Source organism: Ambystoma mexicanum, chromosome 2q, assembly GCF_040938575.1.
Source record: "Ambystoma mexicanum isolate Mex_15411 chromosome 2q, UKY_AmexF1_1, whole genome shotgun sequence".
NCBI classification, from domain to species: domain Eukaryota; kingdom Metazoa; phylum Chordata; class Amphibia; order Caudata; family Ambystomatidae; genus Ambystoma; species Ambystoma mexicanum.
The window spans coordinates 879,758,490-879,779,855 of NC_090924.1; the positions used below are offsets into that span (position 1 = coordinate 879,758,490).

At 45.0% G+C, this 21,366-nt stretch overlaps 1 protein-coding gene across 5 annotated transcripts in view; it reads right to left on the reverse strand.

Annotated features, from left to right (window-relative positions):
• Positions 1-381: 381 nt before the first annotated feature.
• APBB1IP (amyloid beta precursor protein binding family B member 1 interacting protein) overlaps positions 382-21,366 on the reverse strand; it is a 1,612,974-nt gene continuing 1,591,989 nt past the window's right edge. For all 5 annotated transcript variants that reach the window (XM_069648143.1, XM_069648145.1, XM_069648144.1 and 2 more), the window contains one exon: positions 382-2,208. In XM_069648143.1, the coding sequence (XP_069504244.1) occupies positions 1,489-2,208 (720 nt within the window). In that variant the 3' untranslated portion in view covers positions 382-1,488. The remainder of the gene's footprint in view (positions 2,209-21,366) is intronic.

Genomic DNA, 21,366 nt, shown 5'->3' on the forward strand with positions numbered 1-21,366 from the left:
ACTCCCTGAACTCAGTATAGTGGTTTCCCAACTTCAAAAGGTTTCTGAACGGCCCCTGGGTGTTAAGTAAACTGAAAGATGATTCTTTATTGCAAGGGGTTGTCAAGATGGCAACCCACTGAGCATAAATTCACTCACGTTTCCAAGATCCCCACAATGAATATCTACATGGAAAAAACGAAATATAGGAAGTTCACTGGAAGATCTTGGCATTTGTGTTGATTCTGAAAAACAAACTGGCCTGGATTTTGTCATTCCGATTTCTGATGAGCATTCTTCCAGGATTATAATATGAGTTGATAAATTGGGAATTATTGGTAGACGTGTCGGTCAATCTGTTGAACTCCGTTCCAGGGTGGTTAAAAACACAGAAACGAGACATATCCACGATGATTTTATTAACATATAATAATTTTCAGGAAAGAGAAATTATCAATGAAACACTGCAAGTATGCTTTTACAAGGCAAACATAACCCAATTACTGTCCATTAATACATGGTGCTTCAAACGTGTTGACTTGCAGGTTTGATCACAGCCTGCTTTGTGCGGAATTGAATTATACTGGCGTGACATGTCTGTAAAGTTCTGTCATTTGCATACACTTCAGAATGAAAGTTTGAAATGCGACAGTGTCTATCTTTAATGATTTACACAACGCAGTTGCATTTTGGTCAGACACACGGAAAAATGTGAGAAACACATTACGATATATCCTCTTTTTACAGTGCAATTATCTAACAAGTAGCTGAATAGATGCACATGTTCTTACCAATGAAAGTATCAAAGATTGATTAATACATCAAAAGTTGAACAAAAAATGAAAATGAATAAACGCTGGTACCATTTTTTAATTTGTCCTGTAATTTACAGATCAAGCTACAATAAAATGGTCCAACCAACTGTGCATGGCGCCCCTTGAGGCTATGTTGCCAAGGACTACAGCATTCCTTTTCAGGTTGTTTTCAATTGCAATGCCTTTTTTGTACATACAATAATAATATAGCGTGGCTATGAGCTATTGTCATAAACATGGTTGTATCCGAATACCACATTTCACTTGATTGATGATATGTTATCTATATCGCTATCATCTGACACTGATACATTGATTTGCGTGACAAATTAGGTGCGCCAAGAATGTATGATAGGCTTTCAAGCCTTCATGGACATTTGTCTTTCAACTAAATCGATTTGTAGTGGTTCATCATTGCAAATTCACCAAACCACAAACACTTGTATGGTCCCAATTGCGTTTATTGTTTTAAACCTTGCTTTTCTCGTTCCATCCTCCCCAAACGAATCCTGTAGGAGGAGATGGTGCAATAGTGTTACGTTTGGGATGTGTACGAAAAAAATGTGGCCCAAGTCCAGGATTTGGGAGGGACCAATATTGCCCATAAAAACTAATGAGGTTAAAGATTTGCTGGTCGCCTTCAGTTTCACGTGGCACCAAATGTGATATATTGTGTGTGACATCAGCACGACTCTCAAGATATGTTTGCTCGCTTCTTCTGTAGAGCTTTCATTAAGTCAGACATAAAATCCGGCTCTCCTGATCCACCTCCAGCAGGAGGCTCTCCAGCTGGCCTTGGTTCTCCACTCATCAGTCCAGGGGCCCCTTGCCTCTTTGGGGGAACCGGAAGTGGTTTTTTCAAAGGTGTGTGTTTGTGACTGGAAAATGCAGAGGAAGGTAGGGGAGGAGGAGGATTTCCACTCTGGGAGAACTTCGGGGGAGGAGGAGGTGCAGGCGGGGGTGCCACAGCCGAGAAGGGAGGAGGTGGGAGGGGAGCTCCTGTACTGGTGTGAGAAGAAGTGGGAGGTGGGGGTGGAAATCCTCCATAGCATGTTAAGGCAGGTGGAGGAGGTGGTAGGAAATCGGGTGGAGGGTCAAATAAATCTGATGGCGGTGGTGGAAAATCATTCGCAAACAGCGGGGGTGGTGGAAGAGCCGTTGGTTCTGGTGGTATCCTGGGAAATGCTGGTGGGGGTGGATGTGGGAAGGCATGGGGCTCTGGTGGGACATCAACGCTAACCTTGTTAGCCTTCACTGGTATTGGAGGAGCAGCCGGAGCCTGGAAAAATGAGGACCTACGAATGGGTGCTGTGGGAGGCACCTTCGACGACGGCGCACCTGTGGTCTTGATTCTTGGCATAGTGCTTGCTGTCTTTGGTACAGTGCTATTGCTGGTGTCCTTTTGCTTAGTATCCTTAAAGAAAGAGAGGTACATAATTAGCATCTTCTGTCCCCTTGATAAATTCAATGTAGTGTTTCAGTTGATGCTGCTGAGGCTAGGTTGTTCAAATACGTCAACCAATTTATTTATTAAGTAGCGCACACATGACGCACACAACAGAAAACATAAAATCAGACATACACCACCAGATCCAGAATTAGGCCAGGCGTTAGCAGAACAAAATCGTTTTTTGGCCGTGTTTCAACTTAGAGACTGTCTTAGGTCGGAGGGAAGTGAATTCCAACAGTTGGGGGCAGCATAACTTAAAGAACCCTGACCACACCATCAAGCTTGGCCCTGGGAGCCAGCATGAGGCCCAAATTATTGGACCTCAGTGTCCTTCGGGCCGGCAATCATTAAATATGACTGGAAAGATATCATTCTACTAGCTATAGGGAGCCAGTACAACGCTTTCCTGGCCTCTGACATAGGGTCCTTCCTACGTAGGTCTTCCACTCCTTCTTTTGAATAATCTGAAGGCGCATGATTTCTCCCTTGCGTATGCCTTGTAGCATGCTAGAACCATAATCCAATTTGGCTCCAACAATCGTCCTAGCAATAGTAGCAACGTTTTCTCGAGACAAAAACGGCCTCTGCTGTGCCAGCAGTTTTAAGTAGTAAGAAGTGGGCGAGACCAGGCAGCTTACATGGGCCTTTCATGCTAAGTTCCTGGTCAATCACCATGCCCAGCGTCTTAACTCTAGGGAGGGTGGTAATAACACAGCTGGCTACATGAAACTCACTATAGTCTGGACTCCGTTTCCTTAGCCATGCTGCTGTGCCCACAATAATTACCTCAGTTTTTGCGTCAGTACGCAATAAACCACTACTCATCATCTAGGTTTGTATGAGGGAATAGACTGTGTTGATAGACTCAGTGTCCTTGATGTAGTCTCCCGAGAGTGGGATGAGACACTGAGTATTGTCAGCATAGTTTGTGTATAGAACCCCTATGGCATCAAGCAATTCAAATAGAGACATGGTAAACCAGTTGAAAAGAGTAGAGGACAAACGGGAGCCCCGTGGGACTCCACAGGACACCACAAAGTCGTCCGCCTTGTGACTATAGAAAAAGACCCTGGCCATATAATCTGTTTGAAAGGTTTTCACTCATCTAGCGGCCAAAGGTGAAAAGTGGGTGCAATGAATGAGCCTGGAGCTCAGAATCATATAATCCACCAAGACAAAAGCTGCCAAAAGGACTAGAGAGTGCACCACACCCCATGATCTCAGTTGCTTTTCCCTGCATGCTCATTAGGCTAATTTTCGTAACATTTTAAAAGAGTTTCACTGCGCCACCATGCCCTGTGTCTCTAAACCTTCAGGGTTCAAGCACTGTATCATGTGGTAGGTAAGAAGAAGGAGAACGTTTCTTACCTGTAACTCCTCTTCTCCAGCATTCATATCTTTCATAGATTCACATGCTTTGAATATTCCCTGGTGTCAGGCTAGAAGTCCTCGGTTACCCTTTGGTTTCCCTCGCTGAAAGCAAGAAAAACTCTCTATTTTGTAGGTTATCACCCTTGTTATGGATGGTTTTGGTCCCAACCAATTGGACCTAGAGTAGTTAGACACTAGTCCCTCTTCCTCTTTCTGCTTTCGGATTCTGACCTGTGATGAGATAGCCCAGAGGGCACGCACTTTTTTACACTCAGGGGTGGAGGGAGGGCGCATGTGAATCTATAAAAGATACCAATGCTGGAGAACAGGAGTTGCAGGTAAGAAACGTTCTCCTTCTTCAGCATTTGATCTTTCATAGATTCACATGCTGTGAATAGATTAAGTAGCAGTAAACATTTGTTGGAGGTGCATAGAGGTAAAATCCAGTAAATTTGCACCCCAAAACGTAGCAGCGTACCTTATTGGAACAGGCATTGCAGGACCGCTCTTCCTGTCAGCATGTCTGAGGGGTGCTATCTCTCCAGGCAGTAGTGCTTCATAAATGTGTGCAGCACTGACCAGGTAGCTGCTTGGCAGACGTCGGCAATTGGGATTCCCCACCACCATGCCGCTGAGTTTGCTGTAGCTCACGTGGAGTGCGCATGTGGGGGAGCATGTAGAGGCTTTCCTGCTGATTCATGGCAGAAGGCAATGGTAGAGGAGATACAGCGAGATATGCCCTGCTTTGTTAGTGCTTTGCCTTTACTGGTAGGTCTGTACGCCAGGGAGAGCTGCGTGGAACTTTCGAAGGACTGAGTCCTGTCAATGTAGTGTTTCAGTGCCCGTTTGACACCCAGCAAATGTAGGGCTGCCTCAGCAGGAGACTTCAGATTTCGGAAGAAAACTGGTAAGGTGATTACTGCGTTTTTGTGAAAGTCTGTGGGAACCTAAAGGATAAAGCACGGGTTGGTCATCAGGAGCACTTTATCCCTTTGAAAACACAGGTATGGCTGGTAGACTGCGAGTGCTTGAAGCTCGGATACTCGTCTGGCCGATGTCACTGGCTCCAGAAATGCTACCTTCCATGACAGGTAGAGAAGTGACACTCTGACCATCGGTTCAAAAGGCTTCTTCATGAAGCATGACAACACAGGTCTGGCACAGCCAGTTTGCAGCAATGAGGATTACTTTACATGGGTGTTCCCTTTCCTGATCATCTGCACCATTTTGCGCAGGACTAGGGAGGATGGAAAAGCGTATGCGAACAGTCCGTCCCACGGGAAGGTGAACGCGTCCCCCATTGACCCCTGCTGGGGTGTCCTGCTGGCATATTTTGTGCATTTCTTGTTGTGAACTGTGGCCCCACTGTCGGAAGAGCAATTGTATTATGGTAAGGTGGAGCTCCCATTTGTGGCTCTGTGACATCCACCTGCTGAGGCTGTCTGTGGTTTGGTTCTGAATTCCTGAAAGGTGGAACGCCTGTATGGCGATGCGAGATGGCCCAGTGCCAGATGTGTTGCGCATCCCCAGACAGGGTCTTGTACCGCGTCTCTCCTTGCTTTTTCAGATAATACATTTTGGTTGTATTGTCTGTTAGTCCTTTGATTGTCTGTCCCCTGAGTACCAGAAGGAAGGACCTGAGTGCCCACATGATCGCCCTGAGGTTGAGCACGTTGATGTGCTTGGGGGTGCTGTGTGGGGACCATAGCCCCCTGAAGTGTAGCTGGTCCACACGTGCACCACACCCTTGTAGGGAGGCGTCTGTGACAAGTGTCTTGCTCAGAGCCAACTCTTGGAATGGCTTCCCTTTGTTGATTTTGGCCCTGTTGGACCACCATTGGAGCTGTGTCATGAGCTCGAGAGAGATCTGTAATTGTATCCCCCATGATCTGCAGATCTGGGACAAGTTTACTGCCAGGAACTCCTGTGCAGTCTCATGCAGAGTCTGCAGTGTGGGGTGAGGGGTATGCAGGATGCCATTGTTCCGAGGAGTTGCATGCAGTGGAGCACCGTCAGCCACCTGCACGGTATGAATGTCAGGAGCAGTGCCCGGAGACTGTCCAGCCTTTCTGGAGATGGGTGCACTTTGGGTTCCTGCTTTGGGAACCTTGCTCCAAAATAGGGGTAGAATTGATAGTGGGGTTGTTGACAATGAACCGTAGGTATTTCATGTCTTTCTGAGTGGATGGAGAGGTGGACGTATGCATCCTGAACGCCAGGTAGTCGTGGTGCTGAACTGCTTCTATCACCTGCTGCAAGGTGACTATGGTGAACTTCTGGCATTTTATGAACTTGTTTCGTGTTTTCTTTAGTCCAGAACGGTCCTCCATTTTCTGTCCAGTTTGTGGACGACAAAGTAACAGGAGTACACTCCCTTCCCCCTGAGTCTTCTGGGAAGTTTTTCAATGGCCCATTTTTGTAGCATGAGCTGCACACTCTTGTGCACCCCCTCGTGCTTCTGTGTGCTTCTGTGTACCTCAGGGCAGTGGTCTGGGGGCATGGTAGGAAGCCTTTTTGTAAATTCCAAGGGGTGTCTGTATAATACTGCTTCCAGCACCCGCTTGTCTCCAGTTGTGGGCCAAACTGGAGATGTGCCCCCCGATGGAGCTGTGCTGTGGTACCAAGTCACTGCTGGGTTTTACCCTGCTGCCCTCTTTGAGATCTGGAGGATTGCTTCCGCCATTGCATCTGCCTGAAATCCTTGGACCTGTGGTACCCTTGGAACAACCTTTTGTAGCCCTGGGAGTAGTATGATGACCCCCCAGAATATTGCCTGTCTCCTCAATTAAAAAGAATAGTCTAGAACACAGAGAATTTGCTAAAAGAATATGAACAAATGGCAGACAGATTTAAGAATCAAGGTTTCCCAGAGGAGATTTTGGATAAAGCTATATCGAGATCTGAATCAGGAAGATATCCACAAGGGGGCGCGCTAGAAAGAAAATACAAGGCTGATCCACACATTTACGTTCTCTTCACAAAGTTATCAGATCAGGAAGATTATCAACAAAAATTGGGACTTGATTATGCTGGACCCTAATTTACATTGCCTATTTCCAGATCCCCCAATGTTGGCTTACAAAATCGGTAGAAATGTGAGGGACCGTCAGAGCAGAGAGACCAAGGAAACCAACACAATAAACACTGCACAAACCTAAAAGCGGGACATTTCCATGTTTGAATTGCCAACACTGCTTGAAAGTTATCAAGGGAGAATACATTTGGCACCCTAACACTGGGTAGAAAATAAAATTACATGATTATACAACTTGTGTTAGCAATGTGATATATGCATTAGGATGCCCTTGCAGAAAATACTAAGTAGGTAAAACCATACGTAAAGCAAAAGAGAGAGGAATGGAACGGAAGTCCAATTTAAGGACTGCAAATCTAAAATCCCCTGTGTACTGACACTTTAGAGATAATAGGCACACCACAGCTCAGCTGAGATGCATCATCTTGGAAGTAGTGCATCCTTTCCCAAGAGGTGGTGACTTAGCAAGACAACTTGCACAAAGAGAACTGCACTGGATTCACCGCTTAGCCTCAATGACTCCACTGGGGATGAACCAGGAATTTTAACTTGGCCCATTCTTATGAAAACATCACAAGTTTAGTTGGCATGAAACACTCCCCACAAGACAGTACACTTATTTAAGGACAGATGACTAACAAACAAGGAGGTAACATGGTCAGTCAACTTAGGAGACAGACGTAACTCACTAGACTATACACATTTTTAGTGACAGGTTACAAAAACACTAGGCTGAGACATGGTCAGTTACCTCTGGGGACAAACAGATCAATGACAAGCTCAACAGTGATACTCATTACCCATATCAATATTACAGTTATATTGTGCACTCCTATAAGGCAGATGGACACACCAACGTTGACCCCCGTCTAAACAGACATTGCCAATTGTTGAACCTTTTCGAACACAATGATTGGTATAGGTGTCACCTACGGTTAACATGATGCAGGAAATGTTTGAACATACAAAGCTATTTTTATATGAATTACAACAAAGAATAAACAGAATGTGCACTCTTTGGAGGCAGTATGCACTAAAGTTTGTTGCTCATTATTATAAGGATAGTTTTCTACAAACAAAGCAGATCCCTGGAGTTTATGGGTCAAATTGAATAGATAAGTCCCGTAAGAGAATGAATCCATTTATATTTATATTATCATATGACTTATTACAATGAACATTAAGCCAACATCATAATAAGAGGAACTATATTAGGATCCCGAGACCTAAAGAAAGTATAAACAGTTGCTGAGCAAGATTGGAGTTTGTTTGCGAACATGACGTCACGCACGTCATACATCAGGATGTCACAACCACGTGATATCACGCTGATACTTAAGGCACTTAAGGCTGATTCTTATTTTGCATCATATTCGAGCCGCTTCCATAGGAATGGGAAACAGGAACAGCATGGACACTAAAACACTTACTAGTAAGTCGGACAATAGACCATAGTATGCAATATTAGCAGCTTCCTCTAGATTTTTTAAAAACCTGAGGTTATTTCTAATACAATTTTTTATTTATAGTTAGACTCAGTTTGTTATTGAGGTATAAATACGAGCTCTGGGTAATCTCTTCAGAGAGTTCCTAAGACTTCCTGCCATTTAGGTGAGTGTATTCACAAATACTTTTTTCACATAATTGAGCTCCACTATAATACGTTAACTAGAATTGAATTGCTACACAGAGGACATAGTAGATTTTTCTGATCCGATGGAAGACGATTCACATATTCCCTGCTACTAGAAGTTCTCTACAAACTCACAATGAGGTGAGCAATTACATACTTCAGTAATCTGATAGTTATTTTGACTCTAAGAAAAGGTGTTGATCGGAGCATTCACAAACTGGGAGTTGCTTAACATTGAAATTGACTAAATGACCAACCTTAAAGATGGATCCACCAGACTTTTCTGCTTGAATAAAGGGATTCTCGTAGCTCCTGGAAACCATGAGTAGCTTACTGTTGGAAATATGGGAGGACTTAACACAGTAATTGACTTATGGGTTATACTTCTTTTTAATGAAATGAAGATGGTTTACCGCAATAATGGATTTGAATGAAGTTAATGAGTATTATTATATAAATGGTACAGTAATGAGTTTTGTAAAACAAGGTTTGCATTATTATTTTGTATAAATCTACCTTCGATTGGTTTGCTGAAATAATGTTATCTGAATTATTTTGTAGAATTGTTTTGAAATTCACACCTAATGAAGAAACAGATTTTTTCGAAACACGTTGGGTCCGATGAATAAAAACATACTGATATGATATGATATGATATGGCATTTGTAACACGCCTATACACAAGTGTTTCTGTACAGAAAGTATATTGCCTCAAGACACATTTGTGATGCCATGACATATATCTGTTGATGAAATTAGCTTACCTAACTTGCCTTGAAAATCCATGAACATTGACACATTTTTAGAAACAGAGAACCTCATTTTTTGAAAGTTTGGCTTGATCTTTGCGCCTATGATAGTGTGCGGGGATGGGAGTTTCCAATTTGGGAACATTTTCCTTTTCTGCTTCAGTTTTTCAACCCATGTGTCCTGGTTGACCATTTCTTCTCCGCACCTTAAGTTATATGATACTTAATTGAATATCCATATAATCATTTACTTAAGATTCACTTATGCTATTCCATAACATAGCTGTGCATTGCATGATATTTTTTGATATCTTGAGTTATATCTCTAGTCCAGCCGACCATTCACCGCTGGTGCTGTGAACAGGTGTTTCATCACTTTGAGGCCTTTGTGCCATACATGCTCAAAGATTGGTATGGACACCATCGCCTATCTCCTCTTGCCCATGTGGTTGAACAAGAAGCATTATTTTTTGTGTTCGGAGGCAAGGAGGCCGTATTCTTTGCATGACCTTGTGATCATCGAATGGAAGGCCAAGATGTCATTCGGGGGAGGGTTTTGTAGGCTCCACTTCTGGTGGGTTTTCCTGAGGGGAGTCAGTGTCCCAGTCATTGTCTCTCTGTGGAGTGAGAGATGAAGACAACGTGTCTCGGGGGTCATCTGCGTCTGTGTCTATCAGTTCACCTTCCTCCCGTGTTGGCCGCCCTGGAGGCGAGATTGTGCTGCATCTCTTGGGAGGAGATGACGTCAACACCAGTGATATGCCTCTTCCCCTTGAGTCTGGACTGAACCTGGAGGTCCTAGGGGGCGAGCCAGAGATTGATCTGTATCATGAACAGTCCCGCAGGAACCTTGTTGCGCACCTGCCCATTGATCTCAACCTGGATCTGAGAGGTGAGGTTTGCTGATGTGTTATAGGCTGAGACAGCGGCTGCAGGGGTGGTGGTTGTAGGTCTGGCAGAGCCGGTTTCATCAATGTGGCATCCAGTTGGGCAATCACCCTCGGCTAGAATGAGAGTATTTGCAACGAAAGTAAGGCCTGCAGTTTTCTTAGCAGCCACCGCATTTCCCTTTGATGATCCTCTAAATGGCTGGGATCTGGAGTCGGAGTAGGCCCCCTTTCCCCTGCGGTTGTTGCAGGCCCTGAACTGATTGGTCCTATCTGGGAACATATCTCCCTTGTGTAGCCAGCCTACTAGGAACATCTTCTTCTTGCAGAATGACAGACTCCTCCGGGTCTGAGCCTTGCTTTTGTTCGTGTTGCACCTCAAAGTATGTATCTATCTCGTGCTGCAATATTTCCTCTGGAATAACCTCGGAGTATGGAATTGGAGAGATTGATGAGGGTCCGACTTGTTCTAAGGGCTCCTTTATTCTGAGGGCTGCAGTTGGTGTTGCTGGCAAGGTCGGTTCTGGGGGCTGTAGATGTAAACATTATGCCTGTGGCCTCTTTTGCTTCTCTGTCGATTAAAGTACCGTCGGCGATGTCAGCGGCGAGCCGTCTTTTTGCCACTGTTTCTTATCTACTGTTGACAGGGCCTTTTCTCTACCCTGTGTGGATGCACCTGCCATCCGCGATGGGTGGCCATTACCCTTTGGCCATGCTTTGTTGACTCCTCTGTCAACAAGCTGGTTTTCTGCTTGTGTTTCGTCAGTGTAGCCGAAGACAGGCCTTCCTTAGGCGTCCCCATCGATGATGCTGAAGTCAGCTTTTTGCCATGTCTGGGAGATTTGCAAGGCCTCACAGATCCAGATAAGGACGCCATTGACGAGGAGGTGTCTGTGGGAATGGTGACCGTCAACACAGTTGGAGGGGTCTTATGGCTCAAGGACTTGGCCAGCCCTGAGGACTTGGAATTGTTCTTGTGTCCCCTTGATGTGGACCTTACCTTTATCAATGACCTCTTCGATCCTTCCACTGATTTGAATCTGTGTTTATGCTTGGATTTGTCTGTCACCCTCCTTGACGGTTTCTCCATCGTCGTCATGCTCTGCGTCAGGCTGCTCCTCTGCATGCCCGACGATGACAGCTTTCTCCCCGGTGACGACAGTCATTCAGGAGCTTTGAAAGACCTCTTTCCGCCTGCTAAGGGGATGTCTTGACCCGTTGATGGCTCGTAGCCGCGGGCAACCCAGTGCTTGTGCTTCTTTGGTGGCCGTTCCTCCAAACTAGCCCTTTTTTCGAGTGTGGTTGTTGCTCGGCAGGGATGACCATGCTCTTCATCGACTCGACGTCGGGGTAGTTACCCTCATTCAGCCATTATACCAGCTGCCAGTTCCTATCCCTAATGGCCTTCGAGCTAAGGCCTTTACAGATGTTGCAGCGATCGACCGTGTGATGGGGGTACAAACAATACATACAGTCAGTATGTTTGTCCCCTTCGTACACGTTTTTTAGTCCACAAGTGCCGCAGGCCTTAAACAGGGGTCTTCACTTCTCCTCCATTCCCACTTATCTGTCACATGCTGTTTTGATCCACAAGTGTAGAGCTGTTCTTGAACAATTATGAAGATTTAAATTTTTTAATAGTTTGATTTGAAACTGAGCATGTAGATTCTATGTGGAGAAAACCTGACTCCCATCAGCTTCAACACGTGGTTAGAACCTGAAGGGAGGAAGAGGAGGAGGGACTAGTGTTTAACTACTCGAGGTCCCATTGGTTGGGACCAACACCACAGATAACAAGGGCGACAACCTACAAAATAGAGAGTTACCTTGCTTTTAGCAAGGGAAATCAAAGGGTAACCAGGGATTCCCAGACTGACGTGGGGGAATATTACCAGCATGTGAATCTATGGAAGATCTTATGCTGGAGAAGGTGGTGGACAAAGGGGTGGTTTTTCTACCTGAGGTTTTATTCAAATAAAAAAACAAAGGCCTATCTATCCATACCAAACAGGGGTTTTCCCTACCTAAAAGAATATAACTAAGGTGCATTCTTGTCAGTGAGGTCGTCATAATCAAACAGTCCATCCTCTGTCCAAAAACTACCCTACTCTGGCCCTACCAGTAATTATCAACTAACAAAACCACTGTGACGAATGTGATGAGTCTCTTTGGATTTGATATATACTCTGCTGCTTTCACACTTACTTGGATGAGTATGATAAGTTCCTTGATATTCCTTCTACTCTTTGCTGTTTTCACACTTACTGAGACAAGTACGATGAGTCTCTCGTTACTCATACTCTGCTGTTTTTACAGGTACTGGGACTTGTATGATGAACCTTTAGGTATTTGTGAAGCTCTCTGCTGTTTAGCGTCTTCCCATAGCCCCTCACAAGTCTCCTGCCATTCCTGTTATCTAGCTTGTCGGGTTGGCGTCACCGGTTCTTCCTATGTGGCTGGGATGACGCTGTCTCGAAGAACACTTCCAGCGTATTCCTTTCCTTTTCTGCTTCGGTCTCTGCGGCTCCACTGAGCATCTTCCTGGATGGTCTCAGCATCGTTGTCGGAGCACGAGGCCCATCTTTCTCTCCCAGGTTCTAAGTTCCCCGGGATTCATTTTCTCTGTGTACACGACTCCCCAATGCAAGCCCTTCTTTAGTGTTTATGTATCCTAGCTGGGTCCTCCCCAGTGGAGGATCATTGTCCTTCTTCTCTTTCTCTGGAGTATTCTTTCTTACTCCATAGTTCTCACTCTTCACAGTATTCCCTATTTTCCATAGAGGAGCGATCAGCATTACTCCTCTAATCTGCTTTTCAGTAGATTTGTGTTTCTTTCTAATGTTGGAAGTGGTATCACAATAACACACAGTGGTCTGATCAGGTTGTGTCTTCTGAGGCAGTGATGGTCTGAGGGGTTCATAGGAAAGGTGGCAGGGAGTGCCTTCATGGAACGGGAGTCTTTGTCCCTAAGAGGGGAGTCCCTCACTACCCACCCCTAGCCACCCCTTGGGAGAATGTTGCACAGCTGGCTTACCTCCCTAGCCTCACAGAGAAGGGCTCCACTCTGCAGAGAAGTGACATGATCCTGTGAATCATCAAAATCGACTAAACCACAAAGATGTCCATCATGTTCCCATACAATAGCCCCATTCAATATTTGATTGCTGTGTCTGAGGAATGAGCATGATGTTGAGCAATGTGGTTCTTATCCGTCCATGAAGCCCAAGGCGCTCAGGGAATGGTCTTCGAAATTGGCACTAGGCACTCCACCCTCCAAATCTCTGGCCACAGCTCTAAAAGGAAATCTTCAGAGTTGGATACTGAGGACCGACCGACTCCTGAAAGGAGGAAGCGTGCAAGAGACATAAGAAACAGAAAAGGATACCCCACGTGAGCAGTGTGTCACATCACTCAGATTTGTCATCCTGACACAAAAAGAAAGAGACAACACTCATGGAGAGAGGAGAGTGATGACTCATCTGACTTCCAAAGGGATAAGTCATCCCTTCCCTCAAAAGTGGGTCCAAGGAGCCATGGGAAGAGTTCAAAATGGAAATGCTCAAATTATTTGTCAAGGGCTTGAAAATAACGGCTTCTCCCGCAATGTAACTGTAGTCTCAGCACCCAGTGCACCCTCGAAAGCCAGCAGAGTTGCCTGTGAGAGTAGCGCTCCATGCTTCAAGACTGGCCCCTTCTCATCAGTCATATGATCAAAGCATTCCCTCAGCACCGAGGCTCGGTACTGACCCCTCAATGACATTTTCAGTTGAGGCCATCCTCGTCATTCCATGGAAAAGGCTCATCTGGTGAATAGCTATGCACCTGAGTGAAGAACAGAGCTGTTCCACTTGATGCAGGCTGACCCTGTGCCAATTGGTATGGAGCCCCTGAATTTTCCTTCATCCTTGTTGTTGGAATTTTGCATTTGCATTTTTTTGTATTTATTTTTGTATTTCTCTAGCATTGGATTTTTCATGGATTCACACACTTTGAATATTCCCTGTTATCAGGCTGCAAATCCTCGGTTACCTCTGCAATATATAATACTGTAAAGAAAAAAACACCACTGTTTTGTATTCTATCCATGTCCTTTTGGGTGCATTCAGCCCCAACCAATAGTATGTTGAGTATACAGCACCACCCTGGAGGCCATCTTCAGATTGAAACTGCACGTTGTGCCGAGGAGTCCTCCATCCCTTTTCTCCAGAGAGAAAACCTTTTTCCAGCTTTAGAAAACTTTCAGACAGAAGTTTGTTTCATCTCCTTCCTCCAGAAACAGATACGTTTATGGTTAAGTATAGAAGGGAAATCCAAGAAGTCTATTTTTAAACCCTGTGAGACTTGTGACATAAGAAGTGTCTATGAAGGACACCGGCATAATGAGTGCATATATTGCCTCCACCTCAACTATAGGCCTGAAGACTGTGATATCTGCCAGAGCTTTAGCAAAAAGACGTGAAGGGATTTGTTGGCTCAATGAGGGCAAGTAACCCCCACCAGGCCATGTCCTCTAACAGTATTCCAGTAAGTCCCCCTGTCAAACCGTCTCACCACAAGAGGGCTAGATCAGAGGAGAGGCTGCCGGCCCTTACCACAAAGCAAAGACCTGAGGAAACATCAAAACAAACAGCCCTAAATGCTGTTACAAATTCCAGGGTATTGTCATGAAGCCAGGGAGGTGAGGCTGCTGTCCTATATTCTCCCCGGGGGGGTGGTACTCAGTGGGTGGATCTCATGGGGAGGGAAGCCCTCCATGGAGCCAGTGACCACTATCTAGGGAGAACATGTTATGCACCTTCTCCTTCTCTGTCTCCTCACTCCTCTCACCCCATTTTATCTTCTATAATTCCCCTCAAGTCCATCTATTGCTGTAAGATAGGAAACTCCAACCGCTTTGAACATACTGTGACGAGAAAGAGCAAGAACTACCCAGTTGGAGTCACTCTTACTACTGACACGAACAAGATTGGGCAAAGAGGAAAAAGTCCACTGCAGATCCAACATGCGTATAGTCAATCAAACTGAATCCGCATCATAAAAAGGGAAGACAAACTCTACATGAGGGCAGATGCTCATTGGAGGAACCGAGAGATGGCTAATGGCTTACTGCTAAGAGCAGGGATCGCTGGCGGAGCCTTGCCGAACACAGGAGGTGTTCAGAGCTGCCCTGGCTGGAGAATCGGAGGTCCAGGAGCAACCCGGAACCAGATCACGCGACCAAGGCAGGAGAGAGACCAGACCTGAAAGCACAGCGGGGAGACGCTGATAGAGCAGGGAGGTGTGCGGAAGCCCACAGCAAGCATAGATGGTTCCGAGAAGACACCCAAGGCACACAGTAATGCCATGAAAGGTACTTGGGTTACCATAACGGGTGGAAGGGATCACAAAGAGGAAAGGAGCCAGTTGGGGGAAGCAGAGGTACCCCTTCTCCTTCATCCCAGTCCCTGGGGAGAAATACAAAGCAGACATATGAGAAAGTGCCTGGCAGGTTATTGAACCAGGCCTGGCATAAAGGGACAGCAAACCTAAGAGAGGGGTCTGGGACCCATATGAAACTTGGAAAGGTGCACAAGAAGAGTACAGAAGGGTCAAAGACCCATTGCAGTCTAAAGAACCACACACACAGCTACAAGACAAACCTGAGAGAGGGGTCTGGAAACCATATAAAACAGGGGAAGCCACATGAGAAGAGTAAAGGAGGGTTAAGGACCCATTGCAGTCTAAGGAAGCATGTGAGCAAGGTGCTGAGATCCAAGGCAAGTCGGTAAAACCCAGAACAGGAGAAAAGCTACAGAGCAGGTCTGGGAGACCCAAGGTATCCCAGAGGAGTCTGAGAGCCACATAAGACATTGGGGAAGTCCCAAGAAAGTTTTTAAAGGGTCAGGGACCCACCAGAAAGAAAATGAAGATGCAGAACAAATTGGGAAGACCCTGAGGCACCCCAAGGGGGTGAGGGACCCATAGAGGAGGAAGGATAGCTCAGGGGCAATGCGTTTGTCTTGGAAGCAAGACAACACGGTGCAACAGCACAGGTTTGAATTCTGATCCCATGCTTAGAAACCACTCGCAGGTATTAAGCTCATTATAAATGGACAATAAAATAGAATACAAAAAGAAGGAGCAAGAAGTAAAAATAAAAAATGGAACTACAAAAACTACAGTCAAGTGTGGCAGGAGAGTAAACCAGACTTGATGTTACATATGTGAGCGTTGCTTTTTGGGTGATGGTTTTGAAGCACAGCTGAGCTGAAGTCAGGTCTGGCAAGGGAGTAAACCAGACTTGATGATACGTTTTGTGTACTTTGCTTTTAATTATTGTTTTGTTGTGAGACACAGCTACAGGTGAAGAAAGAAATAACTACAGCCAAATCTGGCAGGAGAGTGAACTGGATTTGCTATGTGATATTTGCTATGTGAAAATACAACCATTTAAAAACAAGAGGATTTGCAGATCAAATCTGGTAGGCTCAGCAACTAGACTTGATAAGACATTTTTGAGGTGAAAGAAGAAGAGTAGGCTCCCTCCTTGTACTTGGCAATTGTCTTTTCTTGTCAAAACCTGAAAATTAAGAACTGAGCATTTTAGTTGGAGTCCAGAACAGCAGATGCCTTCTTGTGGATCCAGAAGGTCACAATTTTCCTTAGTTAACTAAGTGTGTAAGGGACAGAAATAGGTTTTTACATAGGATGATGCACATTTTATGTTTTCAGACTTCCTCATAGAGTCCTTAGTCTTTTTTTTGGAGGTAGGGAAATCCCTTTTAGAAATAGGGCTCGATTTCTTTATCTTTAATGAAAGTATTTGCCAATAAATATGCCATCTCTGTGTCACATTTGTAGTTCTGCACCCTTACATAGCACAATTGGCGCGTTCGTCAACAACACTGGTGGTGACGATTAAACCTTCATCAACGGCCGTTCCAATGCATAAAACTACATCTGTCACAACCTCATAGTGGACGACAAAACACTTGTTGATGACCCGGAAACCATTGTCAAATACATTGATGACAGTGCCCATGACTCTGTCAACGGCACGGTCCTCCACAACCTCATCCATGGCACGTGGTGTGTCGCAGACGACACCGTTGATGGTGTGGTCATACATGAACCCATCGTCCACACACAAGAGGTCTTCATCATCTATCATCTGTCGTCAGCGACACCATCATCTGCAACAGCGCAAAGGCCGTTGACTGCACCATCAACTAAAGCAACCACGTCAACAGCACCATTCTTAGCACAAATGCTGTCAACCACAACAGGGTCATCGTCAATGAAACAGTCCACAAAAACAGAGTCAATCCACCAAGAACGGTCATTGCCAAGGCAGGTGTCAGAATCTTCATCAGAACCCGCAAAAACTCCCTTCAGCGTCGTCAACAATGCAACGCCCACCAGCTACAGGCCGTCATAGGGAGAAGGCTTCCAGTAAAGCTGGGGAACGCCCCATAGTGCTAATGATTCCTCTGGCGGTACTTTCACAACCTAAACAAGCACCTGTCATCCCAGTACAATCCAAGGAACAGAAGAAGTACACTCCTGAGAAACGAAATTCACGCTCTCTATCTCCAGTTTTTCAGAAATTATGCTGGATCAAATCCTGGAATGCCAAATAGATTTGGTCTTTGAGCAGGGGTATTCCCCTTTCTCAGAAGACAATGACCTGGATTCACAGTGTCACCCGCCGCAAAAAATGGCAGCCATGCAGCAAGGACCAATACCATACCAAAATCCAGGCATAAATCCACAGATGCTGTTATCACTACAGGTATTATATTTTCTACAAACCTTAGCAGCACAGTTGGATCAACGACCGCCAGTAGTGCGAACGCAACCAATATATCCACCACCACATGTTCCGTGTCCTTCTCCGCTACCAGAGCTCAGGCCAAGGACAAAGACGCCTGCAGCCAAGCCAACATCAAGGTCGCCGGACATGCAACCAAGGCCCCGTATCAGATTACGTTCCCCACTTAAGCGGATGGAAAAATGTAAAAGACCATCTCTGCCTACATCACTGTTGCAGCCAATGGATTCCCCACAAAGGGAACAGGAAAAAGGCAAGCTATTGTCTACAGATACAGATGGCAAGCAAAAGAGACCGACTGTACTATTGTCGATCTAGAAAAATAGACACCTCTCAGAATTGACAGCAAACGTATTTTGGTGGCCGAAGGCCAACCGTCTCATGTACATAACGATAGAAATACAGGTTTCCGAGTTTGACCAATGAGCGGCCATTTTGATGTAACAAGAATCGCCATTTTGTTCTCCAACGATTTCTCATTACTTTCTGTTCAAACTGCTTCGCAGCACATTTTTGCTGACTCTGCTCGACTGTTAACATTGTTGTCTGAACGTGAAAGGACAAGGCCGCGAGGCTAATAAGGAGTTTTTTTAAACACAACGTAGGCAGCTCCGGAGAGGAATGCCCGGCTCCCTCCCGAATGTAGCCTTGAAGGAGAGCCGCAGGGCATTTAATCATTTCACAGCTGCCAGCCAGTCTCGTTATGTGGTAGAATATGTTAGAATAAAGCAGCTAAAGGCTCGAATTATGCTCTTCTTACGGCCCCCCTTTTCCGAGCCCTGTAGAGCGTGTCGGCTCCCAGGCCACGAATAGCACCTCAAAGATAGCAAGGTCTGGAATGTGACTCTTCCCCCGTATGTAGCTCGCTTACAAGAACAGAAGCACTGTGTTCTGTTCAACAAAGAAAAGATGTCTCTACACTTGCAAGGTTGCATATTGTTGCTAGAATAGATATTTGAAGGTTTCATATTCGTCGAAATTGTGCATCATCAAACCGAGTTCAAAGAAACCCAATAAAGGGCGGTGTTAAACATGTCACAGCTGATTGTATGATATGCATTTTGTATATATGTAACTGATGTACGTAATTCACTCTCTTGCGTCCCTCGAGGTCTAGAGATACACGTTGCGGGGCGTGAGACCGAGTACTGAGACTATTTTCTTTGCAATAAACCCTAGCTTTGGGAATACAACCTCGTGTCTGGCGTATCTATCGTGTGTGGTGACTTGCCTTGTTTCCATAACACGATGGACCCCTAGGGGCCCCTTTCAAGATGGCGCCCGAATAAGGACCCTCCCCCACTTGTTCCATCGTGTACGTTGTAATAGAGTAAAGGCAGAGAACGACGAGGACGGGACGATCGAGCTGGGATCAAGAGGCGTTCGGGGCACCCTGTAGAAGTGATGAGAGATTCCTTTGCAGATCTGCACACAACTGATCCCTGATCGACATATCTGGCCAGAGAACAAGGAGGCGAGGGTCCCGAAACGAGGCAGAAGCCAAGAAACGCAGATACGAAGTCATTGGTTGCGTCAGTATACAGATGAATTGTGTCCTGGAGGACAATTTGATTTATCAGGGGAGTCATTCCCCGATTCAAAATAACCCTGATATTGGTTGAGAGTTGACTTTGCAAAATCAAACGCCCTGGGTAAGGTTGATTAACCAAGGGGAGGTTGAAACATGCCTGTGGTATTGTCCACCCTAGCGGGGTTTTTCCGCTGCGGTAGACAATCTTTGGAAGATGGCCAAATTGCACCACCTGGGGCAATGCCGACGTATGAGATGTATGTGAAGTATGGTGTGAGAGCGATAATATTCTGTGAGACTTGGCATAGGCAAACCAGAAAGCAATAAGACCATCAGTGGCCGATAAATGGTAGTTTTGAGATAGCGAGAATAGATAACCTGGAAAGGGTGTTGATAAGAAAGAAAGCGCGTCCCGCAGCACTTGATATCGTTAAGGACTGGAGAAGGGAAGCAATGCTCTGATTTAGAAGCAGAGCGAAGCATGTGCGCAGGTGTAAATCGAAAGGTGAAGTAGCGGAAGAAAAAGAGGAGGAGGAGTGGACGGAGAGTCTAAGGAGGTCAGGCAGACGGGACCAGTTGAACATAGAAAAAATATATGCAAAAGAAAGGATAAGCACAGTCTGCACACCTGGTGGTATCAAGGAAGTTCTGTGTGATTCATAGATATTTAGTGAGGTGCAGAGGAGAAAAACACTACCTTGACATTAGGTAGTGGTACTAAGAACAGGAAAAAAGAGTCCACAGGCTGTGGAACACATGCCTCCCCTGCACACTCGGGTCAATGCCAAAGGCAATCAGTAGGTTATGACTTATAGTTATGTCCAACTCGTGGTAATGTGCTTCAGTGTTCTATGTGTATACTGTAGTAATTTCTGTTAGTAAGGTAAAGCAAAGTATCTAGGTTGGAGCATAGGGCTGTCCCCCCAGAGAAACACTATAAAAGTTTTTTGTAGTAGTCTATGCTTAGAAAATATTTCCTTGGATCCTTTCTTAGTCTAGGCAAATAACAATAATAATTCTCGATTGATTATCAATTTCAACAGAGTCAATTTTATTACTACATGCCATTCTATATTCAACAATATTATGCAATGTTGTTCTTCATATAGTGACATTTCTCACAACAAGTAAAACATACATCTTAGGTACAGTAGAAGCCTGACTACTGTTCAAGTGGCTCAACGCGTTTCGGGAAGTAAATTCCCTTCTTCATGAGCAGAATACTCAATTACTAACAGTTTTAACAATTGTACAAGTTCCAGAACCAAAAGGTTCTTGTGGACTGTCTGTTTCCGACTAGAAAGAAAATTACAGAGAATAGGGATAGTTTTAGTACATAAAACAAAATGGAAATCTGTGGTTTTAGTTTTAAATTTTAAATAGAGATCTCCGTACCTCTCATTAGTGCCCCATCGGATTTATGACAGAATTCAGTTTTTAGTGATGATGTCATTGAAAAATGTAGTGAACTGCTCCAGGGAAATGAATGGGGTCGCTGGAATTCGGGTTCCTACAGAGAGGAATTGGAATCTGGTGAGAATCTCTGGGTAATACATATAATGGTGTATATGTACAAAAAGGCTGTCATTGGAGTGCAAATTATGGATTCAACAAGACTCTCTCAAGAGAAATTCAGATTCTGCAACCAACATATGTCATGCTTCCTATTCATGATGTGGCTTTAATTGGCGGTCAACTTAATCTTAGAAAACAATTCTCATTTTAACATCTTCTAGAAATGAGCGTAGAGATTAGTATGCACATAATAGTGTGAACTCACCCCTGCGGGAAGGAGAGGTGTGCACATTCATTAACGGGTGGATGACCACGATTCAGGATCTATGAGGAGCTTGTAGTTAAAAGTCAAAAAGACTTCAGCGGGTATCTATAGGTAAAAAAAAAGAGGATTACATGAACCCTCCTGGTCTCTCCGTTTGCAAGGAAATGGTAAATAATAAATGAAAATAAAATGGTAAAAGAATGGGGAAGGGCTGGAGGATGTCCAAGATGGATTCTTACCTTTCTTGCGTTAGACAGGACTTCCGGGAGGCAAACCGCGAGGTGTGCACAGCCGCGGGCGGCCCGTTAGTTTGTACATCACAGGACG